Raw genomic sequence first — 23,173 nt, 5'->3', positions numbered from 1 at the left:
ACAATGCAACTTGAGATGATTTTCACTTGCTGAAGGCCCAGCCCAAAAGCTTGGTATGTGGCAGCGTTGCAGGAACAGATCTTTTTTTCCCTGAATACCTCGAGTTACAGCAGAATCACAGAAAAACCAAATGGTGTCTAGTGGGAGCAATTCTTCAGTGCGTGGTTCACTCCAAGAGCTACAAAACCTTTCAGTGCTGCTGACACTGTAGCAACAGTCTTTTAGCTCTCAAGGTCACCAGCTTGGCCTTCCGGCCTGGAGGATGAAGGCAGCCGTCGCACAACTGTGCCTTTGAACTGGTGTGCATATACACCAGGGCATGTTAGCTTTACCTCACATTGCAAAAACTCTGTTCCAGGTCTCTGAAAACTTAATAACATGTAAGCCTTTTAGGTTGCTGCTTCAGAATAATCCACCTATTCTAGGAAAGCATGGAGTCAGCCAACAAAAACTCACACCACAACTGCAATCACTCTCCTCATGTTGAAATCTTATGCCATGCATAGCTCAGTGTTGGGAACGTGCCCCCTCTCTTCAGCTCAGCCTCCATCCTGACCTGTTAATCTGCTCTCACCTTCTTTGTGAATTTGTGATGGTAAGAAATATTTATCAAGTACTACACTGAGGCCATTTTATTAGGCTATACAGCATGTGTCGTTGCTATTTAAGTCATATAAACTGAATTGCTTAGCAAGTTGTAAAGGTCCTGCTGCTGAAGGTCTGCTGACAGAGCTACTGTCTATCTCTAATTTTAAGTATTAGCTGCATGTCGGTGTCTTCTGGAGATGGAAGGCAGCAATCTTTTTACCAAATGACTGTGGTTAGTCAGTGTATTGCTATGCAGAGTCAGTGCATTACTATGCACAGCAGAACACAGCCACAATAGGCTAGATGTCAAAAGAGAATTACAAATGGTGTTTTGCCCCTCACATGTGCACATCAGCAAGTTGACAAAAACACCTGGTTTGTGCCTGCCAGCAATTTCTGTGTGTAAGGCTTCTAAAGTGGGCTCCACCACCACTGCATGACATGAACAAGGTGAGTAACAACCCACACCAGCTTACGCTCTGTTTTAGAGCCGAGACTCACACAGAGACTACACCACAGAGCTTCCCATCTTAAGAGGGAAAACCCCACAACCCTGCAAAGATTTTGTGCCAGTGAACATGGTCAATGAGGCAGTTCCTCAACGTGCCGACACAACAGCAGTGGTCAGTCTGCCTTGCCCAGAGAGACAGTGATAAATGTCAGGAAGCCATGGAAAACCAAGGTGGAGAGATGTTACCTATGACACCAGCACAGGTAGTGGGGAACTGAGGGGCTCTCCTTCCTCTTTGGAAGCATCCCCAAAGCCACCCAGCTGAAGGCCACCATTGTATTGTTTCAAGGAGAGTCATGTTTTCCTTGGCTGCTGCACTCATTGCTTGGAGAGGAAGTCATCTAGGCACATCACAACAGCCATGTCCACTGCCCTTCCTTCCATCCCTTCCTCCTGCCATGCTCTGCAATGCATGGATGCAGAAACGTCCCTAACTGGACCACCAGTGCAGCCCAGTGCATCCCTCCCCAGGACCTTGCATGCTCTCTCTCCCCACCACAATTCCAAGGTGCCTTTGTGCCTCTCTGCTCTATGTCTCAGCTCTTGCTTTATTTCTCTCCACTTCTAAGCTTTAGAAATATTTAATCAAGGGAGGATTTAAATTTAAACCAGTGCAGCAGTTGAAGCTGCATGCTGGGGAGTACGTAACCCCTACCACGTGCTACTCACTGTGTGCTCCAACCACTGCGACTGCACTTGCACTATCAGTCAGCTGCTCTGTCCACTAGACTTTCTTGCAAGAGCAAGTAGAGAAGCTAAAAAGGAATAAATTTAAAAAAAGAAATATCAATCTACTTTCTGTCTCGCTCTCTTCACACTGCTTTACAAGTAACAGTTAGACCTAATACCTCCTATTCAGAGTAAGTCACGGGGTTATTACCTTACAGCACAGCACTGGAAGTCTCTCTGCCCGATGAAATCTCCCTGTAAAGGACGCTGAGAGTGTACAAGCTCATGAAACAAACAGGGTGACAAAATAGTTTCCTGTTCATATAATGCTCTTTATAAGCAATTTTCCCCCCTGCTGTTCTATAGGACAAAATATCACATGCAAAAGTTTGTGAGCAGCAGAAGCCAGGTAAAAATGGTTCCATTTGGTAAAAAGGTTCCCTTTTTATTTTGACCATTTTAATTTTATTTTCCTATTATTTACTTATATTTTGAAGAAACAAAACCCTCCATTAAACCAGAAAAGAGAAGTCTTCTCCTTAGTTAGTTAATTCCCTGACACTTTCTTCCCTTAAACAAAGGTCAAAACCTTTTGCAGTTTTGAAGCTCTTCCAGATTTCACTGTGTCGAGGGTATTACTACAAAAACCTCAATGCAGCCAGCAAAAAAGCCTTGGTTTTGATGAACTTACTTTTCTAATCAGGAATTTGCCCCCTGCAAAATCTCTGGCCATCTCTCTGAGGATGGGCCCTGCTGAACTGTAGCTGAGGCTCCTCCTCGGTGACTGTGCCTTAGGCACGGGGCTGGGGCCCAGTAGATGGCCCCCTTTGACAAGGCTCCACCGAGCAGGTCCTCCAGAGCTCATCTCACGCCACCTCCCCAGCACCTCTACCCAACAGGAGCCCAACATTTTCAGATGACTATTGATTTTATAAAGGTTACACCAAACTACCTTCATCAACAGTGCAAAACGAGCAATGTGCTGCCCTGCCTTCCTGATCAGCTGGTATTTCATAAACACATAACATAACACTTCCTAGCCTTCAGTAGGAAAAGGAAAATTCTACTCACATCACAATCAATTTTTCAGATTTTTCTTTCACCAATAAAAAATGTGCATTCCCTGTATGAGAAAAGCTCTCCCTGCTGCTCTGGTATTGCAGAAAGGCTTTCCTTTCGGAGCAAATCCAAGTTGTAGGGCTCCTTTACTGCATCAGCAGTATCAATTTTTACCAACATTACCAGTACTTCTTAAACTGAGACTGACGAAACTCTTACACCACCAAAGGATCTACTTCTCACAACCAATCTCTCTTCACTGAGGAATCAATAAAATAAACATTTTTAGTCTCACAGGTCACAGGGCAATTTCTAGCCCTGTAAGAAGTAAAAGAAAGAAGTGCTGTAGCAAATTGAGGAGTTGATTCAATGACAGCGAAGTTAATGCAAAGTTACCACTGTTATCAGTAAGATGTGATCAGGCAACTACCTTTGATCTGTCAAATGCCCTATGATTTCTATATTCTAACCTAGAAAAAGCTAATGTTTCTAGGATGTCAAAAATAGCACGTTTCAAGTGATTCCTTATTTTTCACCCCCACACCACAGCTATTGCCCAGTATGGTAATATTTGCATATATGAGCCACACAATGCATTCTTTGCATGGTTCCATTTTCAACTTGGATCCTGAACCTTTCGGCACTGATTACAGTAAGCACATACTTCACTGTCACTCCCATTTTTCTTGGAGCCAATAAAACAGGCAAGTAAGAAAACTTACAGGCACTTCCCTGAATGAGACAAATTTTGAATGAGAAAGATTTCATCAGGGACAAAGTCCACTGGCATTAAATGCTGATACAGCTCCTTGACTGGAAGCTACACTCTCACTCCAGCTGAGAATCCAGTCTTAACATCTACCCACGTCAAAAGGTACTGAGCAAATTGATTTTGCTCTCCTGGAGACTTTCACCAAAAAATTCTCATTCTGGCCACGCTGTTTTCCACCTGTGTCTCTGCCTCTAATTCTCTATTTGCTCTGGTTACATCTGCACAGGCAATTTAACTCACTCGTGTCCATGCAAAAGGTCTCTACGCGGCTCAGAAGTTAAATCTAGCTCTTAAGCTCTGGCCTTTCTGGAATGCTGGCACCCTGGCACTCTATAGATATGCCATATGGATACAAAAAGTAGCCAGGGATCTGATCCCAGGCAGGAACGTGTCCGGAATATGCTTTAGTCATATCAAAGCCAGTTTGTTTATGTAAGTCTGGCTCCCAGGACAACTTTCCAAGCCCTTCGGCAGACCCAAATCTTTTAATACTTCAAACTCCCAACTCGATTTCCAGACATGCTCCTAAACTTTGTTCTGCCTGTCTTCCTGGAGAGGTGCTGAGTGAAGAAACTGGTCAGATGGCAGTGAAGTTGAAGCAGAGGAGACAACCACTGGCTGAAGTGGCTGCAGTATCCCAGCTCTTTCCTTCACCCCTCTCTGGACCCAAGAATGACACCCAGATGGTAAGTTTAAGGATTTGCACATAATGTCCTGAAGTCTGGGATCAGCACTGTGGGTAAACATGCTTTAAAAGAGCTCCCACGACCCCTGAGTTTTCACCATCTCTTTTGTCTTGCCCTTCCTTTCCTGTAAGAGCCCTGGAAGAAGGGGCTTCTTATTTATAGTCCCCCTGACTTTCACACTGGTCTTCATGCAACTCCTCCTGGAAACATGCTTTCTACCCCCATCTAAGTAAGGGATGTTGTAGAAATTTTAAATTTTTTTATTTTTAAAGTGAAATAGGTTAGGCTGTCCTGTGAACCACTGCATTCATGGCAAGGCTGACTCTGAGAGGCACTAAGCTCTTGCTGCCCAGTGGAGTTCACTAGCATGGAGAGAGGAATGGAAAGCAGCAGTGGCTGTTGGGAGGCATGCTGAAATTCCAGCCTGGATGCCTGAATCATATGGCTTTTCTTTACAGATTTTTAGCTCCTGAAGGCCAAATGTGTCTCGTCTGTTCTGTGCACATTTGCAGGCTTCACTTACCACCAGGCTGCAAAGATGCAGAGACACAGAGAGGTATCTTTGGTGATTAAAGGAAAATCTACCATGGAATGTGTTCTAAGTAAGTGAAAAATAATAATCTCTTGTCAACACTGGAAGGATAAGGTTAAAAGTTTCCTACCTGAGTTACCAATATAGAGATGGTATAATTATTCAGCTGTTTGCAAAGCTACTTCTCTACATCTTACAAAGCAAAGCTATGTCTTGTGACTGGCATCAGATGGGAAACCCAGAGCACTTGCATGTGATGAAAGGTGCTGAAAGGACAGTCCTAGAAAATTAAGTCCTTTCTGATCCACAAGGGATGATCAGAAGTGGCAGCAGTCCTGGGCCACGCTGTTCACTTGGATAAGTTAAGTCTCTGAGGAGCAAACTCAGCCACCACTTTCTAGCCTCATCTATGCCTCTCTGCAGTGTCAGACAAAAAGTGGTTTGTGCCACTTTTATGATAGTTCAAGGATATTTTGGCAACACAATCCGGACTGAGCAAACCTCTTGCAATATATTTATCATTGTTGAGTGTTTATGACAGAACCATTGTTTTTGAGAGCTTTTTAAAGAAAAGTATTACACATGGAAGATGTCATTTAATGCTCTTTACAGATGCCTGGATCACTTAGAAAGAGAAAAGGCAAATTTAAGGTCCCTTCCTTCCAAGCCCTTCTTTCTGTCTTCATTTTAAATATATGTCTCACTTACAGAGGCTCATCACCACTATCTAAAGTCTCCTTTCCACAAAAAGGAGATAGAGAAAACTGTTCTTTCCTCTTACAGATGAGAGACCATGGTATGGAAAAGACTACTACACTTCTCGAAGGCCACACAGCAAATGTAAAGCACAGAAGGGAGCATCACCTGAATCTGTAGAGTCCTCAGCTGGTAATTTTCCTCACAAATCAAAGACAACCGGGCTGCTGAGACCCAAACGTACCTCCTGGAACCCTACAACCTGCAACTCCAACCCTTCTACGCCCCTCACTCCTTCTCCTGCACCCAGAGAAGAGCAGAGAACTCCTGCTCACCTGGTGGGTGCATGCTTCTGCTCTTCCTCTTCATCCGTGTCGCTGCTGATGGTGATGACGCTGACGGCGGGGCTGGGGGTGTCGGGGATGACGATCGTCTGCCGCTGCCGCTCCCGCGTGCTGCTCGTGGCCACGTCGCCCCAGCCGCACGTGACCGAGGTGCTGCAGGCAGGGCTGTTGTGCACCATGGCACAGCGGGGAGGGGTGTTCTCCTTCACTCGTTTTGACCGCTGGGGCGAGCTGATGGACTGAGAGGATGAAACTTCATAGGTGGATGCATTTCTGGAAAGGGGAAGAAGTGTTAGTTGGTTAAAACTCTGTATGCTTAAGTCGCCCGTTGCCATGGATTGTGAGTCCTGGTCTCTGATTCAGTAGCACTGGGTTATGGAGTCTGGGAAAACTGCAAAATTGGCAGAGTCACTTCTTCAAAGAAGACAGTGCCTTGCATGACTTACTCATATAATTGGCTGAAAAGTAGTTTCTTTTAGTAAAAAAATTTAAATTTGTTTCCCCTAGAAATTTCCATATGAGAACTGCTGCCTCTCAGGAGTTTGCACTGGGAGGGTGAAGGCCAGTCACTCCACCCAGACATACAGAACAAAGGCAGGCACAGCACGGCTGACACAGGAGGAAGAGCCACCCAAATGATAATCCCTTTCTCCTGTATCCTGCATGGATGCATCGTGACCAGATATTTTTTGGCCAGAAAAAAACTAGAGCTAAAATTAGAATTTGTTGTGGAAAACAACAATCACTTATCAGAAAAACTGCTCTTTTTAAACAGAAATGAATTGCTGTTTAAGAATCTTTTTCAATGAACTTTCCTGCTCCAGACTTTATCCTCTAGGATGTGATGTCCCATGGATGAAAGCAGGCAGATGGGAGGACATATACTCAGTTTTATTTCATTCCCATGTGAAGCAGCATACAACATATATAAATCAGGAAGAAATACACAATATATTTATTATACAGTAAAGAAACATTCCCAGTCTTCCTATTTCAGCTTACCCGCCTGACCAGTTGGAAAAGGCCCACTTGGATCAGGGATCCAAACACACCCCTATCTGCCAAACAGTGCAGTGTGGGTCTACAGATGGGGTTATTTACCAAAGCACACTGACTGAAGCCCATTTCACTCATTTCCCACACTTCCTTTCTTGGTTGTGTTTCTTTTCGCTACTGCAGAACATCTGGAGATTCAAAAAGGAAGAAAACCTTAAAGTTCTGGTTTTGTTCTACAGTGGGGCCTGGGCTGCGTGTTCAGCCTGGCCTGAAAGCTAACAAAAGGAATAGGTGGCATCCATCACAAGGAAGTCACCCTGGCAGTATATCACACTACACCAACTTACACAGGCTCTTTTGCATAACAAATGGCTGCACAGTAGCATTCAAAGTGGTTTTTGAATACCAATGAGCAGCGTGGAGTACCCTCCTCTCGAAAAGGAGCATGGTTCCTCATTTGGCACAAAAAGAGTCACAGTCAATGAATTCGTAGAAACCGTTTGATGGGAGAGTGCCCCATTCCTCCTGAACACCACCACCCCGCCCTAGAAGTGACGGGAGAGGGGAGACCCTGCACAGGCACACTGGCTGCAACAGGCACTCTCTTTTGCTGGCTTGCTGGGGACAGAGCTGCCTCTCTGTGTTATGAATAGACTAAGACAGCTGGAGCCCACCCAAAGTAAATCCAACATTAGAGACCAGATAAATGGGAAGGATTTAAATAGTGGCCTCTTAACTTGAGTCAAACTGGTTGCAAACTCAAAGCCCCTCTGGCCCCAGTCCAGTCACCCAGGAAAGCCACAAGCTCAAGTTTTTGCCACTGCACAAGTGGTGACCCCTTTTGGTTCTCTCCCCTTCACTGTTTTGTGGTTTTTTCATTTAAAAAAGAAGTGTGATAGTTGCACAGCCCAAAGGACCTTCTCCAGAAAAACTGTGCATACACCTTGAACAGCCTTGTCCTCTAAACAAGATTACAGTGCTGTGACAGGCACTGCAACGATCCTACAATCTGAGCTGTGCAAGAAACCCCAGACTCCTCCTTCCAGAGCCAAATGGTCCTACCAAGAGATGACAGATTCTAGACTGCCCAGTATGAGATATCCTTATAAAATGCTCCCTGTTTTATGCTGCCATGATTATAATAAGGCCAGGATATAATAATGGGTATCTGTTGCTGGTGTGGACTGTTGAAGACAGGGGCTAATGATCTATGTTAGAAGCTAGAGAGCTCAGGTGGCCTAAAGCCACCCCACTCCTCCACGTGGCCATAAAGCTCAGGAGACTGGTCATCACCCCATTGCTTTTGAAAGGGCAGATCTTGTGTGCGCACATCAGGCACATGTTCCTGAAGATGCAGCCCCCTCAAGGTGCAAACACTGCACCTCAGCAATGTTTCTTCCAAATGATGTGGGAAGAAAAGGTGTGGCAACTGGGCACTGTGCCACACCGACCTGAGAATATGGTTACATTTTTAAATCGTGGTGACTACAGGCCCTCGGGTAACTGCAGCAGCGTAACAAACTGTATGAACAGGGCCTGAGCCTCCCATCCTGCATCTTCTCCCGCCACTAACTCCCACACAAAACGATGCTCACTGTGTATATAACACACCTGACTACCTCCTGGGTACCGAAGAGATGAGGCAGCGAAGAGCCCCATCACAAAATGTGTGATCTAATCCCCCACAGGCGTCAGCGAGCACCTCCCTCACCAGCACGCCGGTGTGGCGGGGCCGCAGTCGGAAGCGCCCAGGCGGGGAGCCCCCGGCACTCACCGTGGAGCTGACTGGTGCTGCTTGCTCTTCCTGGCGGAGGTGGCGGCGGGCGGCTGGCGCATGACGTGAGCGACGCCCACGTTGACGGGCTGGGCGGCGGGCAGGGCCACGTGGCTGGCCAGCAGCGTGGGCTGCTGCATGATGGGGTTGTAGTGGCTGCCGTGGGCGTGCGTGTTCCTGCACAGCGGGGACACAGGCACACGTTTAGAATGCAACCGGCGGCTCCTCAGCAGGCTCTTCCACAGCCTCCCACCGCCCGTCACTGAGGTGTCCTCTCCTCCAGGGCCTGCTGGACTCCCAGGATGGAGCGTTTTCCCCAGGGAACAGACTGAAGGAGTGGTGTGGGCACAGCATTCCACTCCGAGGGCATGGAGCAGAGAAGTCTCCCATAGCTCTCAGACAGTGGGATCACAGGCTGCAGCCCTTCTCCTCTCAGCCCTGTAGCCTCACAAGACCCCAGCCCTCATGCCTCCTCCAGCACCTGTGGGTACTTTAGGGCACCTCCAAACACCTCCAGTTTACCTCCAGTCTGCCAGCGGTTGGGTGCCTGCCATGGACTCTGGGATGACGGTCGCGTGCTGGACAGAAGTGTGGGTGGCCACCCCAGTCAGCTGCTGCCAGGCGGGAGGGAGCAGGATCTGCTGAGTGCCACTGGGCCATGCTTGCTGTCAGACAGAGGGAAAGCAATTTCTTAACAAAAGGCATCAAGCACGGAACACAACTGATGGTCCATGCTCAGCTGGGGCCCCTAATAATGATCATGGTCATACTACATAGCTCTTACCACCTTTCAGTCACAGATGACAAACACTGTTAGGAAACCACAGCAAAAGCAGGAATAGTTATTAATATAGAGAATGCAAAGGAGGGGGCAAAAAAATCCCTGCCATACAAAGCAGCAGCTGTGTTTTAGGTTAAACTGGGAATGGAAGGGATCAAAACTTGTTGGCATTTCAACCCAAACATCAAATTTTTTAGCACCGTCTAATTTTGGATCCCTAGATCATCTGGGCACTACTGGCTCCATTGTTAATTTCCCCTTTCTACAGCCAGCTTACTTTCTCAAATAATGCACAGCTACACATTGCATGCCTGTCCTCTCCACGTGTTCTGCAGCTTTTACCCCCCCTCTTAGAGGGAGGAAAATCTCTGCCTGTGAGTTGAGCCATCATTCTGCTATGCAATCACCCCTCCAGCTGTGCTGCCACAGGCATGACTCAGGTTGTCCTGCTCCAGTGACTCCACACAAGTCAGATGGTTGTTTTTAGAACTTGGGAAACTTTCTTTGCTATGTGCTGCCTGAACGTGGCTCTGGCAGCTTTTCGCTGCTGGGCTGAGGAACTCAGGGGTATGAGCTGCAGCCCACCTTAGTCCTAACCTGCACTACTGTACTGGACCTGTGTTGTGTTATCTCACTGCTCTAAGGAGGCTAAATTTGAGGGGAGGCTTCCTCCAGGCATGCATTTATCCCCTTCCCTATCCTCACAAGGATCAAGGCTGCTATAGTGAGGCCTCTCAGCAACATCTGCAAAGGATGGAGAGTCACAAGGCTCCTGAGAGCCCTTCATCTAGGGAGCCACAACCATGGACTGGTGCTGCTTGGAGCAGGCAAAAGGACGAGGCAAAGGCACAAAAAGATCAGGGAGGAAAAAAGCCTTCTTATTATTCTCTTTTCTTTTTTTACCTCAGCTTTGCTTTAAAAGAGGAGACTAAACTACTGTTGCAGTCAATCCCAGGGGACTACCTGGATTTACTTGCAGACAAAACTGCTTCCTCCCTTTTCAGGAAGGGAATGGAACAAATCTAAGCTCCTTGTCCAACTGCAGTGCATAAATTTAGATGCAGTGTCAGGGCCTAGGCACAAATTCCTCACTTATTAGGTAAGGACCACTGAATCATTTAATCTGCAGATAAGACTTGTCTAGGCTGATCCACCAGCACAGTGTGCTGTGCTTACACATGGAAGGCTTGTGCTGGCAGCGGCAGCCCGGTCCCAGTTAGTGCATTACTACAAAATTTTGCTGGAGTGGTGGAGCAATGCTCTGGCCCTTGTCCTCAGGAGCTGGTAGGTCCCCTGGTGTGACCGAGCTCGTGCTCCGGATATAGAGCAGAAACAACTAATGGAATAACGTGTTTGTTTTGAAAGCCAGTGGCAGGATCTCTGTGGGAAGTGTTGTTGGGAAGGAGTTAAAAGGACAGAAAATCCAGAATCCAGGATGTTATTCAAGGACAAGGGGACAGTTCTGGGTCACACCATGGAAGCCTGCCAGAAAACTGTACAGCTTTGCCTCTTTTGAGATCTGAAGCCGCAGTGAGGTATTAGTAAAGACAGGATCAGTCTCCTTTCACTGGCCTCTGTGCATACAGTATGTGGACCACACTTGCTTGAGAGGGTGAAAAGAGACCCAGAGAAGTTACAACCAAGTTACTTTAGCCACTGACCCTGCATCTTGCAGCCTGCTTGCTCTGTCTTGCACTGCCTAGCTCCATGCCACAGGCTGTAGACACACAGCTGCCAGAGATGATGCTCAAGCTCTGTCAGTGCCTCTGCCCTGGATCCCTTGTCCGGGACACCTGGTCTTGCACAAAATGCTCAGGAAGAACCCGATGCCACCTGCACTGAGATGCAGTAAGGCTTTACCAGCCACAGGCATCCTGAGGAGGGCAAGTACAGAAACCTGTGCCATGTGCTGGACAGGGGAGAAAGCCTGATGGCACTACACAGCTCTGGGAGAGCAAGGAGCAGCACCATGCCTGATCAGTGGGACAAATAAAGCAGGGGACAGACAGAAGTGGGCTCTGGAGGTGCTGCACTCTCTGCTGGGGCCAGTCCCTCTTGCAGTTGCAGCAGTCACACGGCCCAGGCTGAAGAGCATTAGATAAGCAGCTGTGCATGAGAGGAACAGCTCTCTGCTGGGAGAGAGACACGCAGCCGCCGAGATCAGATGTGACTACAATGCATCACAAAGAAGCTGTGTTTTTCCATTCAGAAAAACTGGAATTGGGTACAGATTTGTTTATCAGACCAGCTGCTCAGCCCGAACCGAGCGAGGCCCACGGACACCAGATGCCACCGGCATCAATCAGAGCGCCCTGCCATCAGAGACAGCTCGCATTTCTCATCGCGCGAGACAAACAGGCACAGCAACAGGCACACTGCCGCTCTTGGATTACATCAAAAATTAAAAATCTATGCAAGTGGCATGTTTCTGTTTTGCAGAAACAGCCAGAATTCCCCTTTGGAAGTGACAGCGAATGAAGCGTCAGTAGAAAGTATGAAAGGAGGAGCCCATGAAGTGGGTGTTCAGAGGCAGTACTGCTATTGGTAACCTGTGGGCAGGAGGGTGCTCAGGAGGAGCTTTACTACCAAGCACTCCTCACTTGCATAGAGCCCAACGAGACCACCACGAGAAGAAAGAAGGAGCAGGAGGTACTGAGATCTTTCAGGACCCTGCTGTCTTTGAGATGCTTCAGATCCAACCCTCACCTCTTCAAGCTCCAAAGAACAGCACACCACAGGAGGCCTGGCAGAATGGTGGGGGCATGTAAAGCTCTGTGACCTCCTTTGCTCACTGCCTTGGCTGACTTCTTGCACAAGCAAGAGGTGCCAGCCACTGAGCCTGCACAGACTGCTCCTTGCTTTGCCATGGCTTTTGTTCCCCTGCCTCTTAGGCTCTCCTTTCCTACCAAACAAGGGAGGTGGCCCATGTCAGCTGTTAAAACAGGCTGCAGTAGAGACCGGTTTGATGTTTCAGACAGCTCTCTGACAAAGGCTCTGCTACTGGGAAGGGGCAGGGCACACTAGCTGATGGAAACCACACAAGCTGCAAGTTGCATTTTGATCTGTCTTCACCAGATAAGTGTGACTGGCAGCTGGCAAAAGAAGGCAATAGCACCAACAGTCTTACCCCAGCAGTGCAATGCACAGGCGTAAACCCTGAAGTCTGCTGGTACCTGACTGCATATGAACCTGCTGGCATGGAAGATCAAACAAGCCTGAGACAGAGACATGCCTTTGTAACTAGTAACTGGTCATCTTTTCCAGGTTGCACAACTTAGTCTTAAGTATAGTAAGGGCTTTTTTCCCCCTGTCTGGTATCAGCATGGCACCAGTCCAAAAACAGTTGGGGCAGATTCATTGAAGCCAGCACAAGGAGGAATGAACTGCTCCTCTGGTCTGAGGAGGTGGGGTACGCCTTGTGGATGTGCATGTGATCAGTAGCACCCATTCCTGTTTGGTTTTTTCTAGGAGGAACCATGCTTTTCCTGTGAGAACATTTCAGACAATTGTGCCAATAAGAACTGCTGACAAGGAGAGCTCCTTGAGTGTGGGGCTCTTGCCTCTGCCTCCTACATCTCTCTCATACCTCAAGAGCAGAGGTGCAGCTCATAAAACAGAACAGTGAAAACCTAAAGCATGAAAGATATTTATCAGCAGAATGGAATTCAATGCAACTCCTGGCTGCAAACTACCCCCAAGATTACAAGCTCAGGAGGATGCAAGAAGGTTATTGTTGGTCTCTTCTCAGCTGAGGCCTGACACTGCTTTCTCTGAGGCTTTCCCACTGATTCCAGTAGAAAAGCAGAAGGAAAGAAGGTTTTTCCAGTGGCTTTCACAACTCTGACATAGTCTTTGAGCAGAACAATGAGCTGGGGGAGATTTTGACATTTTAGAGAAAGCTGCAGATCCACGTGCAGCTGCCCAAGTCTCTGAACTGCACCACAGAAGGCCCTCAGAGAAAGCTTCTCTCCTCAGCCTCCAAGAGCTAAACACCACAGCAATTACCTGCTGAGCTCGGTGCCTTTAGAATTGCTTACCTGTGCGAGGAGTCCTGGCTGGATCTGAAGAGGCTGGGCCCCAGGAGCCTGAGTGACAATGGGAACGGCGTTCTCCATCCGAACCGAGTACCCAGCGTGCTTCGAAGGCGAGGCTTGTAACCCTGTTCCACCAGCGCAAAAGGTACAGCATAAGCCACCAGCAGCATCGCCAGGAACAGGGGCTGGCTTTCAGAGATGCCTAAAGGCACTCACTGATGTCCACTTAAACTGCAGTGCTCAGACCCTCTGAATAATCAGCTGTCAGAGTGCCACATGTTCTACCCTGGCCCAAAGACGTCCATCAAATGTTCACAAACATGACATGGGTGTATAAGGGTGCAGAAAAGACATTTCCAAAGGCACTAAGGGACTAACTGAGTTCATATTTTTAGGGCACCTCAAATGCACAGGAAATATTTCAATACAGTGTGTACAGGGAGAAAAGGAAAAGAGGGGAGTGAATGGCTTTTCTTCCCCATATTCTCTGGTTTAACAACAAGAAATGCTCTTTGTCAGCCAAAACCCACTGCTATGTGAGGATGCTCTCTTTACACCGAAGTGGGATGGGGATCCAGAACTCCATACTCCCTCAGCCTTGATGGGGACAGGTGATCTTCTCTCGCACAGTTTCTTGGGACTCATATTTAAAAGGCCCTAGCACACCCCAAACTCCAATCACTACTGACTGAGCCCCACATGAGCCTAACTGAGCTGGAGGATGCTTCCCTCTCCAGCACCTCAGTGCATGGCACAGTCTGTGCTGCCTCCTCCACTTCAGAGCCTTCTCAAGGCAGCAAGCTGAAGATGGTGGCTTACATACTCCACTTCTGAAGTCAAACCCTTGAGATGCATTTTAACTACGCAGAAGAGGTGTAGCTAAACTTCTCTAGTTCAAAAGAGCTTTGGTAATCTTGCAGAATATTTAACAAGTGCCTGGAGACTAATGCACAGACAGGCTTGTAGAAATGAAGAGCAGAAGCTGCACCAGCTGAACCGAGGTCTGTTTAGACCACTTCCTACAGATACTTGGCTAGTTTTCCCAAATTGCTACAGCATGTCAAGTCAAGAGAAGGACAAGTGGTTAATACTGAGCATCTCCCAAGTTGTCTGACAGTAGTACCTACCACTAGTATACACAGGCAGAGCTGTTTGCAGCAGGGCTGGAGCTAAGGGAATTGTCCTCATAAATGATCATGAGCATCTGTTATGGGGGAGAACCCTCGTCTCCACCAGCACCACACTCCCTGTTGCATTACCCTCCTGAGTTCCCTTTTTAGCACTGAGAGTCACTGAGAAGTGACAGTATGACCCATTACACATGTACTGATTTACTGGTATTGTGTGGGAAAACTTTCAATTTACCTAAATATTTCAGAAGAGCCTTGAACTTTGCTCAGGGCAAAGGATGACAAGTCTCACATATTCTCCCCCAGCCCCTTCTCAGTATCTGCCCCATCGTTTTAGACCAGCTGCCTCCAACTCAGGATGTTAGAGGTGCCTGCAAGATCCTCTGCCAACGCAAACCCTTCCATCTGCAACAACCTCACTGCTCTGATTTACTAGGCCAGCCCTTTTTTCTGCCATGTGACCTGCACTGAGAAAGCTCATTTCCAACAAGATCTGGATAAAGCAGCAGGCCAAGACCTGGTGAGGCTGTCACTTACCTTGGAAGCCTGGTGGGCAGACGATGAGGGCTTGCTGTAAGGGGTCTGGCCGGGCACAGATCTGCGCTGTTCCCGTCTGCAGGGGCATGCTCCGCTGGGCCACCGCAGCCATGGACGCCGCTGAGGGCTGGTAGAGTGCAGATTGGTAATTTAGTATGGAGACCTCAGGGTTGGCTAAGGAAATAGTGGCACTGGAGGAGGTGGGAGCCAGGTTGGTGGTCTAAAGGAATGACGGGAATTAAAACAAAAAACAAACAAAAAATGAGGGAGATGGGTACGTTGGAAGAAGCAAAATCCAAAAAATAATAAAGTAAAATAGTGTAAGACGAAATAAAAACCAAACTAAAACAGCAAACAAGGGGTAGAACAGGACACTGAGGAGCAAAGAGACAAGGGCAGTGCTGGGGGAGGGATCACTGTCTGCCTGAGTAACCACAGCTGTACCATGCCCTGGGACCTCCAGCCACACGGTGCTGCTCAGAGACACAGCACATTCCCTACAGCAGAACTGCATCCCCATTTCTCACCCAACTGGCTCTGATTGGCAGCATGATGAAGATGGGCTCAGAAAATGTTGCTATCCATAAATTACACTGTTCACTCATCATGTACATAGTTCTGGAAGCTGCTCATATTTCTTAGGTAAAATAGACTCAGCACCTCCATGCCCTGTGAAATCTCATCCTGAGAGGGGAAGTCCATTTCTGGCCTTTCCTCTTAGATACCTTGTATCTAAGATGGCACATGCCCCTTGAATTATGTTTGGAATTTGAAGTAATCAGAAGTCATAACAGGAGGTAACGCTAATACTTGAGTCCAAACTTCACTTGACTGGTCTTTAAAATCTTTTGGAGCAGAAACTCCAGTAAGGGGATGTTTCAAAGCCAAAAAAATCAGCCCAGAGTTCCGCAAAAATCTAGAAATCTGAAGACTTTTTTTTAAAACTTGGACTGAGTCTAACAGTTGCAGGCAACTAAGCAGCTCTGCCACTGCTCTAAATATATGTTCTTAGCAAGCATGTCTAGGGAGCCAGACACTACCAGACCAGAGCCCATCCTTCCCCTCTGTCCAAACATGCCGGCAACACTGCTGGAGAAAGGTCAGACAACACTTTCTCATGGTGAGTGTATGAACCCAGGAGGAGGCTTTGATCAAGGTGCAGGAGAGAGCAGACTAAGCATTTTGCACTGCCCTGGTTGCCACTGGACCCATGCTGCACTGCCACAGCCACAGCCATGAAGGATGTGACAAGAAAACATTTCTTCCTCCTCCCCATCCCCTCTCGGTGCAGGGGCTGTGAATTGCAATCTGCTCTCCTGTGCAACGCACTGAGCAGCAACCACGGCAGCTCCCACACTCGTAAGCTCAGAAGCCATAACTGGAAGGAGGCGCTCCCCTGATATTGTGCAGAGACAGGAAACAAAAGAAAGCCAAGACGAGTGGTATGTTGAAGAGAATTGTGAAAGGCTTAGAGCTTGTTCAAATTAAAACACCCTTCCTAGAAATATTTCTACCAATTCCTCTAGGAACACTGGGGATACTGGTTCTGCTCACAACACACACCCCTTAGGAGAATTCAGAAATGACCATGGATCTCCCCAGCCAACAACTGATCTTAATGTCAAGTGAATTGCAAGGAAATGAAAGCAAGTCTGCCTTTTGTACAAGTAACTATGGTACAAACGGTGCCTCTGCCCTGCAGCTGGGGCCTAGGGGAGCATGTAGCATGCGTTTCTTTAGTCAGTATCTCAGAAACAGCTTAGAACAGGAACTGGTGTTTGTAACTAAAACCCTCTCACACTAAGTCATGACCTATCTCTGTCTGTACCTGCTTGAATTGTTTCAAAAGACCTTCTGTGATCACACGTATCAAGACCTGAGTGATGAAGTCTGGTTTTCTGACTGACACTGGAGCACCCTGCATGTCTACACAGACTCCTTTTGCTCTCTTGCTTTCCAAACTCCATTTCCGCAATGCCACCTGCAATCTCTAGAGTGAATCTTGAGCAGGCTGTTCCCAAAAGGCTTCAAAGACAGCAGCTATTTCTTGAGCTTCAGTCTCCTAGAGTGCTCTCCCTGGAGAGCTTCCTTTCACTGCTGTGATACAGTACCACAGCAAACAACTTAGCCTGCTGGTCACATAAAATTTGTTAACACAGCACCCCCCAACCATGGGGCAAGTAAAACTAATACAAAGCATGATTATAAAGCCAGAGCCCCCAAAACTAGAATGCAATGTGTTCACAGTGGGGTCATATGCACATGGTCCCCACATCAACTGTGGCTCCTGAAGTAAAAGCAATGAGAGATAAGAGTAAACATTATCACTAAACTCTTCTGTCCTGTTGATCAGTTACAGTGCTGTGTCTGTTACAGAGGGTTTAAATTCATTTTACTTCAATGTCAATTTGAAGAAGAGCTGTAAGATCACAAATACTTCTGCCTCACCCAGGGAGTGAAGTACTGCTTGCTGCATTAAGGGACTAATGAGCTTTTCCCCATAGCAACTTCCCAAGTAAGCAGGATTTATCACCCCAACAACAACAACATAAAAAACAAGGGCAACATTTCACCGTCACACAAAATGTCACAAGATTACTGCTTGCCTGAAGAAAAGAGAATGAGGAAAAGAGCAGAGGAAGGAGAGTAAAAAGGCACCATCTCTTGGCAGGCATGTTAAATGGGCTGCTACTTTGCTTTTCATCTTCTAGGCCCTCCTGACATAAATGTTTCAAGCATTGGCTGCTTGTGATTGATGCCCTCACCTGGTTGTGGACTGTGTTCAGCTGGTTGTTAAAAGTCATGGTCAGGTTGGTCGATGTACTTGGGGCTACGTGGGTGATGAATGGCGTCTTGCTCTGGTTCACCGTGTCGTACATATTCACCCGCCGCTTGCAAATCTCCATGTTCTGGAAGCAGGACTTGACACTGTGTGGGCAAAGGGGGGCAAGGAAGGCAGAGAAAATCAACCAAGCGACTCACACAGGTAACAGTTCATCACAGTGGCCCTGCAACAGGTCTCCATGGCAGGCTTAGCACTTTCTAGGCTCTTAAAGCCCTTTGCTATTTTATGCAGGTCTCTCTTAACCGGTGAGACTCAAATGAACCCTGCACTGAAGAAGGCCAAGACGAGAGCAGCTGCCGTGGGACTCCTGGGTGCTCCCACGGGCCCCTACACTGCAATACAAGTCACAGTTGCTCTCTAGGGGACAGGGCAAGAAATACAAAGTGGCTATATTAAAAGACTGAAAGAGACTGAGAGCAAGAAAGAAAGATACTGGGTTTTTTCTGATGATTGAGCCCCAGAGGAAAAGACAACTCATGCTTTTTGCCTCTGTGTAAGCATAAAGATAGTTTTACATGTATTTTGCAAGGAAGAATTTTACTGTTCTTGATCACTGAGACACCCCTAAAAAATCATCCTTGTTCCTTTTAAGAAGCAGTTCGCTGAGAGCTGAGTCCAGACAAGCAGCTAAAACATTGCCCCTGTCTGGCTAAATGCTTGTGCAGATGCTTATCTTGAAGCATGACATCTCCTCTTGCAGTCAATGGGACAATTCATATCAAAAAGTTATTCCAAAGCAAATTCCTCAATGCCCTGAGGGAATCTGGTTTTGAGGTTATCTCACACTGAGAACTGGATCTCTTGGGGAAATTATTACAGCTTCTTCCTCTACACTGACTTTCCCTTAAATGTTACTGATATAACAATGGAAATTTTGAGAAGTATCCTATTTTGTGCCCCAGTAAATGAGTGAAAATACTCTCTACATTGTTAGAGCACAGTAGGCACCCGGTACATGAAACTGTCTGTATTTCATTTTTATAATTACAATACCAAAGCATACAGAGGTTAAGAGACAACACCACAGTGAACCTGGGCAACAGTGTATTTTTAGTACAATCTCATTTTTTGACATGTAAAAACCAATACAGGTTTTCCACACTTCCACCACAATAACTGATTTTACAAATGCGAACTCAGAATCTGAAACACAACCTCAGAAAGTATAAGGGCATTTATTTTATTTCCATTATCCCAACACGGAGAAAGAGAAATTCCAAGAAGTGAAAATCAGCTGTATGCTGATCGTTTTGTAATGATCTAAGCTGCTGGAGGTAGGCAGTATATCTTCACACAATTTTTAAGAAACAAAATGTCCCTTCAAAAGCAACAACCTTATATAATCCCTAAGGTTGATCATGAAGAGGACCTAGATCTTTTTATCCCTGTCTTGTCTCTTACTCAAATGGTCACCTCTCTTTTCCTACAAGTAATATCTTGGTAACTGGATCTGGGCCATGAACACCTGCAGACAAGCCAGGCTCTGGACACTGTGCACAGCTGCCCATTATGTGCATTCACTAACAGAACTATACCTGTTGGTCACAGAACATCCAGCAAAATCAAACACTTGTCACAGAAATACAGAAGGCTATTGGATCACTTCTTTTCAGTCAAGTATGAATATAATTCCCCGTGCACAAAGAAGAAAGCACTGCGAAGAGTGTATGTTCTGTACACGTAGTGTGTGTTACCAAATGGTTTTATCTAACAAAGTGTAAGCTCTACAAATGCAATACCATGTTCTCTGGCTTTACTTTAAAAAAAGGTGGGGAAAAAACCCAGCAGGGACAAAGCAAAACAAACAGAAAGTCTGAGGAGTACTCAGCAATTTAAGAGCCAGGAAGTTAAATATGTGAAATGGGAAGCTAAGCTTGCTTTGCTGTCTGCTTGTATGAAAGCAGAACAGCCCCTCTTGTGCTGCTCAAACTTGCAGCCTCTCTGAAACGTGCCACAGCAGACATTCCTTCCAGAAGCTACAGCTTCCCTATACTCTCACTTTTTCTGCTGCCCAATTTATTTCCAAGAGAGATTACAGCTTCCTGCATCTTTCAAGGCTTTGAAGTTTCTATTCTCCAAACCACAGGTAATCACAGACAAAACTTTCATCCACTTGCCATGCTGGTTACAGCTTATGGCTCTCTTTGCCAGTCACCTCTTCCAGTGTGGAGGGGCTCGCAGGGTCACGCACCCGGCTGGCACGTATTTAGTATTCAGAGACGTGATGCTGAATTCTTTATTTGGGTAAAATTCTCATTGCTATTGGCTCCAATGGTATTTTCAATCTCTCTGGGCCTTTGCCTGAGCAGCCACAAGTGAGCACTTCAAAAATGAAGATGTGGTTATGGTCTGTTGCGTTAGTGGGAAGATCTCTGACGGCAATGCATTAGGTCACACATCTCTCGTATCTTACACAATCAGTTGCACAGTCAGAAGGGCTGTTGCAAATTAAAAGACTTTTGCCTATGATGCTCACTTAGTATTCTTACTGTCATTTTCTATTCATGAATGTTTTTTATATGAAACTTTACTTTCTTCCTGTTTAGCACAATCATCCCCCATCTTGTTTTCATTTATCACTTACTATCTATTTATAGGTAACAATGCTAAAAGACGGCTCTGCAGGCTAAGTCTGGGTCTACACAGATCGTGCACCCACCACCTTCTGGTAAGCAGCTGCTCTTATCTTGTGATAAATGTAACAAAAAGGCAGCTACAGCTCCTTCAAAGAGGGAAAGCTACCTTAAACAAACTCAAAATGCTGCAGCCACACATACAGGCAGGGGAACTGACACAGTTACCTGTTGCTCTGCAGCACAAAAACATACTCTGCAGCTCTTCAAGCAGCCCTCTTTAATTTTGCACCTGAGATTCTGACAGCCTTTAAAACGCTCATGCAAATGGCACCCAATGAAGTACAGGACTGTGCCAATAATTGTTCTCCTGTCAAGGGGAAGGGACAGCCTGTGAAAGCACCTTGAACTGCCAAGTGCTGTAGAGCTGGATGCTCAAAGCTAAGTGTCATGAAGGAAAACTCCCACTATGTGTCTACCTTCTCCACTAACGCCTGAGAAGCCTGTCCCTATGTGAACTGCACATGGGCAGTGGGCTGGGTGCAGGTATCCTACATCTCAGGCTGCTGTGCTCTGTAGTGCAGCCTTAGGAGAAGGGGCAGTCAGGCTTGAAGGAGTGACTTCTCCTCCTCTCCATCAGGCAGTGGAGCCAATCCCCATTCCACATGTGTCAGCTGAGGTCAGAGCGTGGTATTTAAGGTGACACAGGTGGACAACAATCAAGCTGAAAATCGAACTCTTTGTCCTGTTGCTTATGCTTGTAAAACAGCCTGCTGCAGAACAGCTCTTCCCTTAAAAAGCAAACAGCCCCAAGCTGACTCCTGGCATGATGGGAAGGTTCTGGGAGGAAGGGTTGACTCCCCACTGCAGATAAGGTTGATTACTCCAGTAACAATCAGGACTATATTACTTTGAAATAGACTGATACTTTCAGCACTAATTGCATAATTTCTTCTGCATTTTAATGCAAAAAAATGTAATTACTGAATATTTACATAATTAATGTAGCACACACTGCAGCGTTTTAAATGCCAAGCACCTACAACACAATTCTTGCAACCTTGAGTTGGCAATTGTCTTTTTTTTTAAACCAGGAAAAGATTAAAACTTAGGGATTAAACATCTTAACAAAGCCCCTCAGATACACTTGGTCTCCACCACAACCAGCTCTCCTCTTCACCCCTCAATTCAAAACCCAAGGGGAACAAAAGCCACGTACTGTGTGCTGTGAGGGAAGTCGAGCAAGTGCGTCATGGTGACAAAAGGGTGGCTCAGAGTTTCAATGGGTGTTATCCTCTTATCCGCGTCTATCGTCAACATCTTCTTCAATAGATCTATGAACTCCCGCCGGTCTGCCTTTTCCACCAACATATCGCTTCCTTCCAAATCCGTTGTCATGTTTACCTAAAGGAGAAGGGACGGGAGTGAGCGCCAAAGGGAAAGAGCAGATGGTCAGGCCTCCAGCAAACTGTGTTTACTCTTCGTTGGAGCACATGCCCTGCGAGCCTCCCTGTCTAAAGGCGTAGCTGCTGAAGAGCCACGGCAGACTCCGTGGTGGCCACTCGTCTGGCTTGTGCACGTCACATCTCCAGACAGACTGTTAAGCGTTCAGCTCGCCTGGGTCAGTGGCTAATGAAACACTTAGTCACCCTCCACTGAGGATGAACAGCTTCCATGCTGTAGCAGGCAAGCTCTGATAATCAGAGTATTTATCATATGCTGTGCCATCAGATACTTATCTATGTGTCCTATGAGCAAAAAATATATAAAATACATAAAAATTGTCAGTAGGTTTATAAGAAACATCCCATTCATGTATCAGGTGCCAGGGAAAAAAAAGACTCGTTACATTATTTCACGCTTTATCTAGTCTCCTCTGATTCCACTCCTCAGTTCCTGCCTGTTTACATGTTTACTTGCTACAATGTCTAAACCTTGCTAGCACAAACTCCAGTTTGGTGCTAGAGTTGGGCCAGTTTTGCACACTGGTTTGTTTGTCAGCACAAACTCCCATCACAGGAGTGGTTATGCAGGGATCAGCTCTCACAACCACATGGGACTGGCACAGTGAATTTGTACTTCTCATTGTTGCCCCAGCCAGCCACGTTTTACAGTGAGCACACTCTTCTGTGGCCATGGTGAATATTTCCACTGTCACCTTTAACAAATGGACATATTAAAACACAGAGAACTATGTGACTCGCCAGTGGTCATACAGGAGAGCACTGGAGAGACAAGAGAAAATGCAGGATTTAAACACTCAGAGACATGCCTTAGCCACTTTCCAAGGCTGCTTTACTACAGCATACGCCCCTGTGTGCAGTCACCCCCACAAAGCAGCACATAACAGCTAATTTGGTGGCATAACCCTGATATTTTTCAGGAGCTGGCCCAAGAATAGGATACACAGAGAACTTATGTAATTCCCTTCTGTTAGTGTTGCTGGAAAGCATGTAAACAGTCTTGCTGGTTACTCACCAATGCTCTTACCTGTGCCATATCATCCAAACAGTTGAAAATATACTTTCTTGCTTCCTTCGACTTAATCCCCGTCTCTGCCTCATGATCATCTGGCGTCTGCTCAAAACAGGACACGGGCATTGACCAACACTGCCCTGCAACCAGCTGCAGATTATGTGCCACTTC

The 23,173-nt window shown here is 46.6% G+C and overlaps 1 protein-coding gene across 2 annotated transcripts in view; it reads right to left on the bottom strand.

Annotated features, from left to right (window-relative positions):
• HIPK2 (homeodomain interacting protein kinase 2) overlaps positions 1 to 23,173 on the bottom strand; it is a 126,991-nt gene that overhangs the window by 7,739 nt on the left and 96,079 nt on the right. The window contains exons 5-12 of one of the 2 annotated variants that reach the window (XM_039570502.1): positions 23,018 to 23,104; positions 21,747 to 21,931; positions 17,875 to 18,037; positions 15,110 to 15,329; positions 13,446 to 13,567; positions 9,150 to 9,292; positions 8,628 to 8,804; positions 5,849 to 6,130 (exon numbers count right to left, since the gene is read on the bottom strand). In XM_039570502.1, the coding sequence (XP_039426436.1) occupies positions 5,849 to 6,130; positions 8,628 to 8,804; positions 9,150 to 9,292; positions 13,446 to 13,567; positions 15,110 to 15,329; positions 17,875 to 18,037; positions 21,747 to 21,931; positions 23,018 to 23,104 (1,379 nt within the window). The remainder of the gene's footprint in view (positions 1 to 5,848; positions 6,131 to 8,627; positions 8,805 to 9,149; positions 9,293 to 13,445; positions 13,568 to 15,109; positions 15,330 to 17,874; positions 18,038 to 21,746; positions 21,932 to 23,017; positions 23,105 to 23,173) is intronic. The other variant, XM_039570503.1, reaches the window with a different exon arrangement.

This window comes from Corvus cornix, chromosome 1A (genome assembly GCF_000738735.6).
Source record: "Corvus cornix cornix isolate S_Up_H32 chromosome 1A, ASM73873v5, whole genome shotgun sequence".
Lineage (NCBI taxonomy): Eukaryota > Metazoa > Chordata > Aves > Passeriformes > Corvidae > Corvus > Corvus cornix.
The sequence above is the reverse complement of the archived record's forward strand: the minus strand, read 5'-3'. Positions and strand labels throughout refer to the sequence as shown.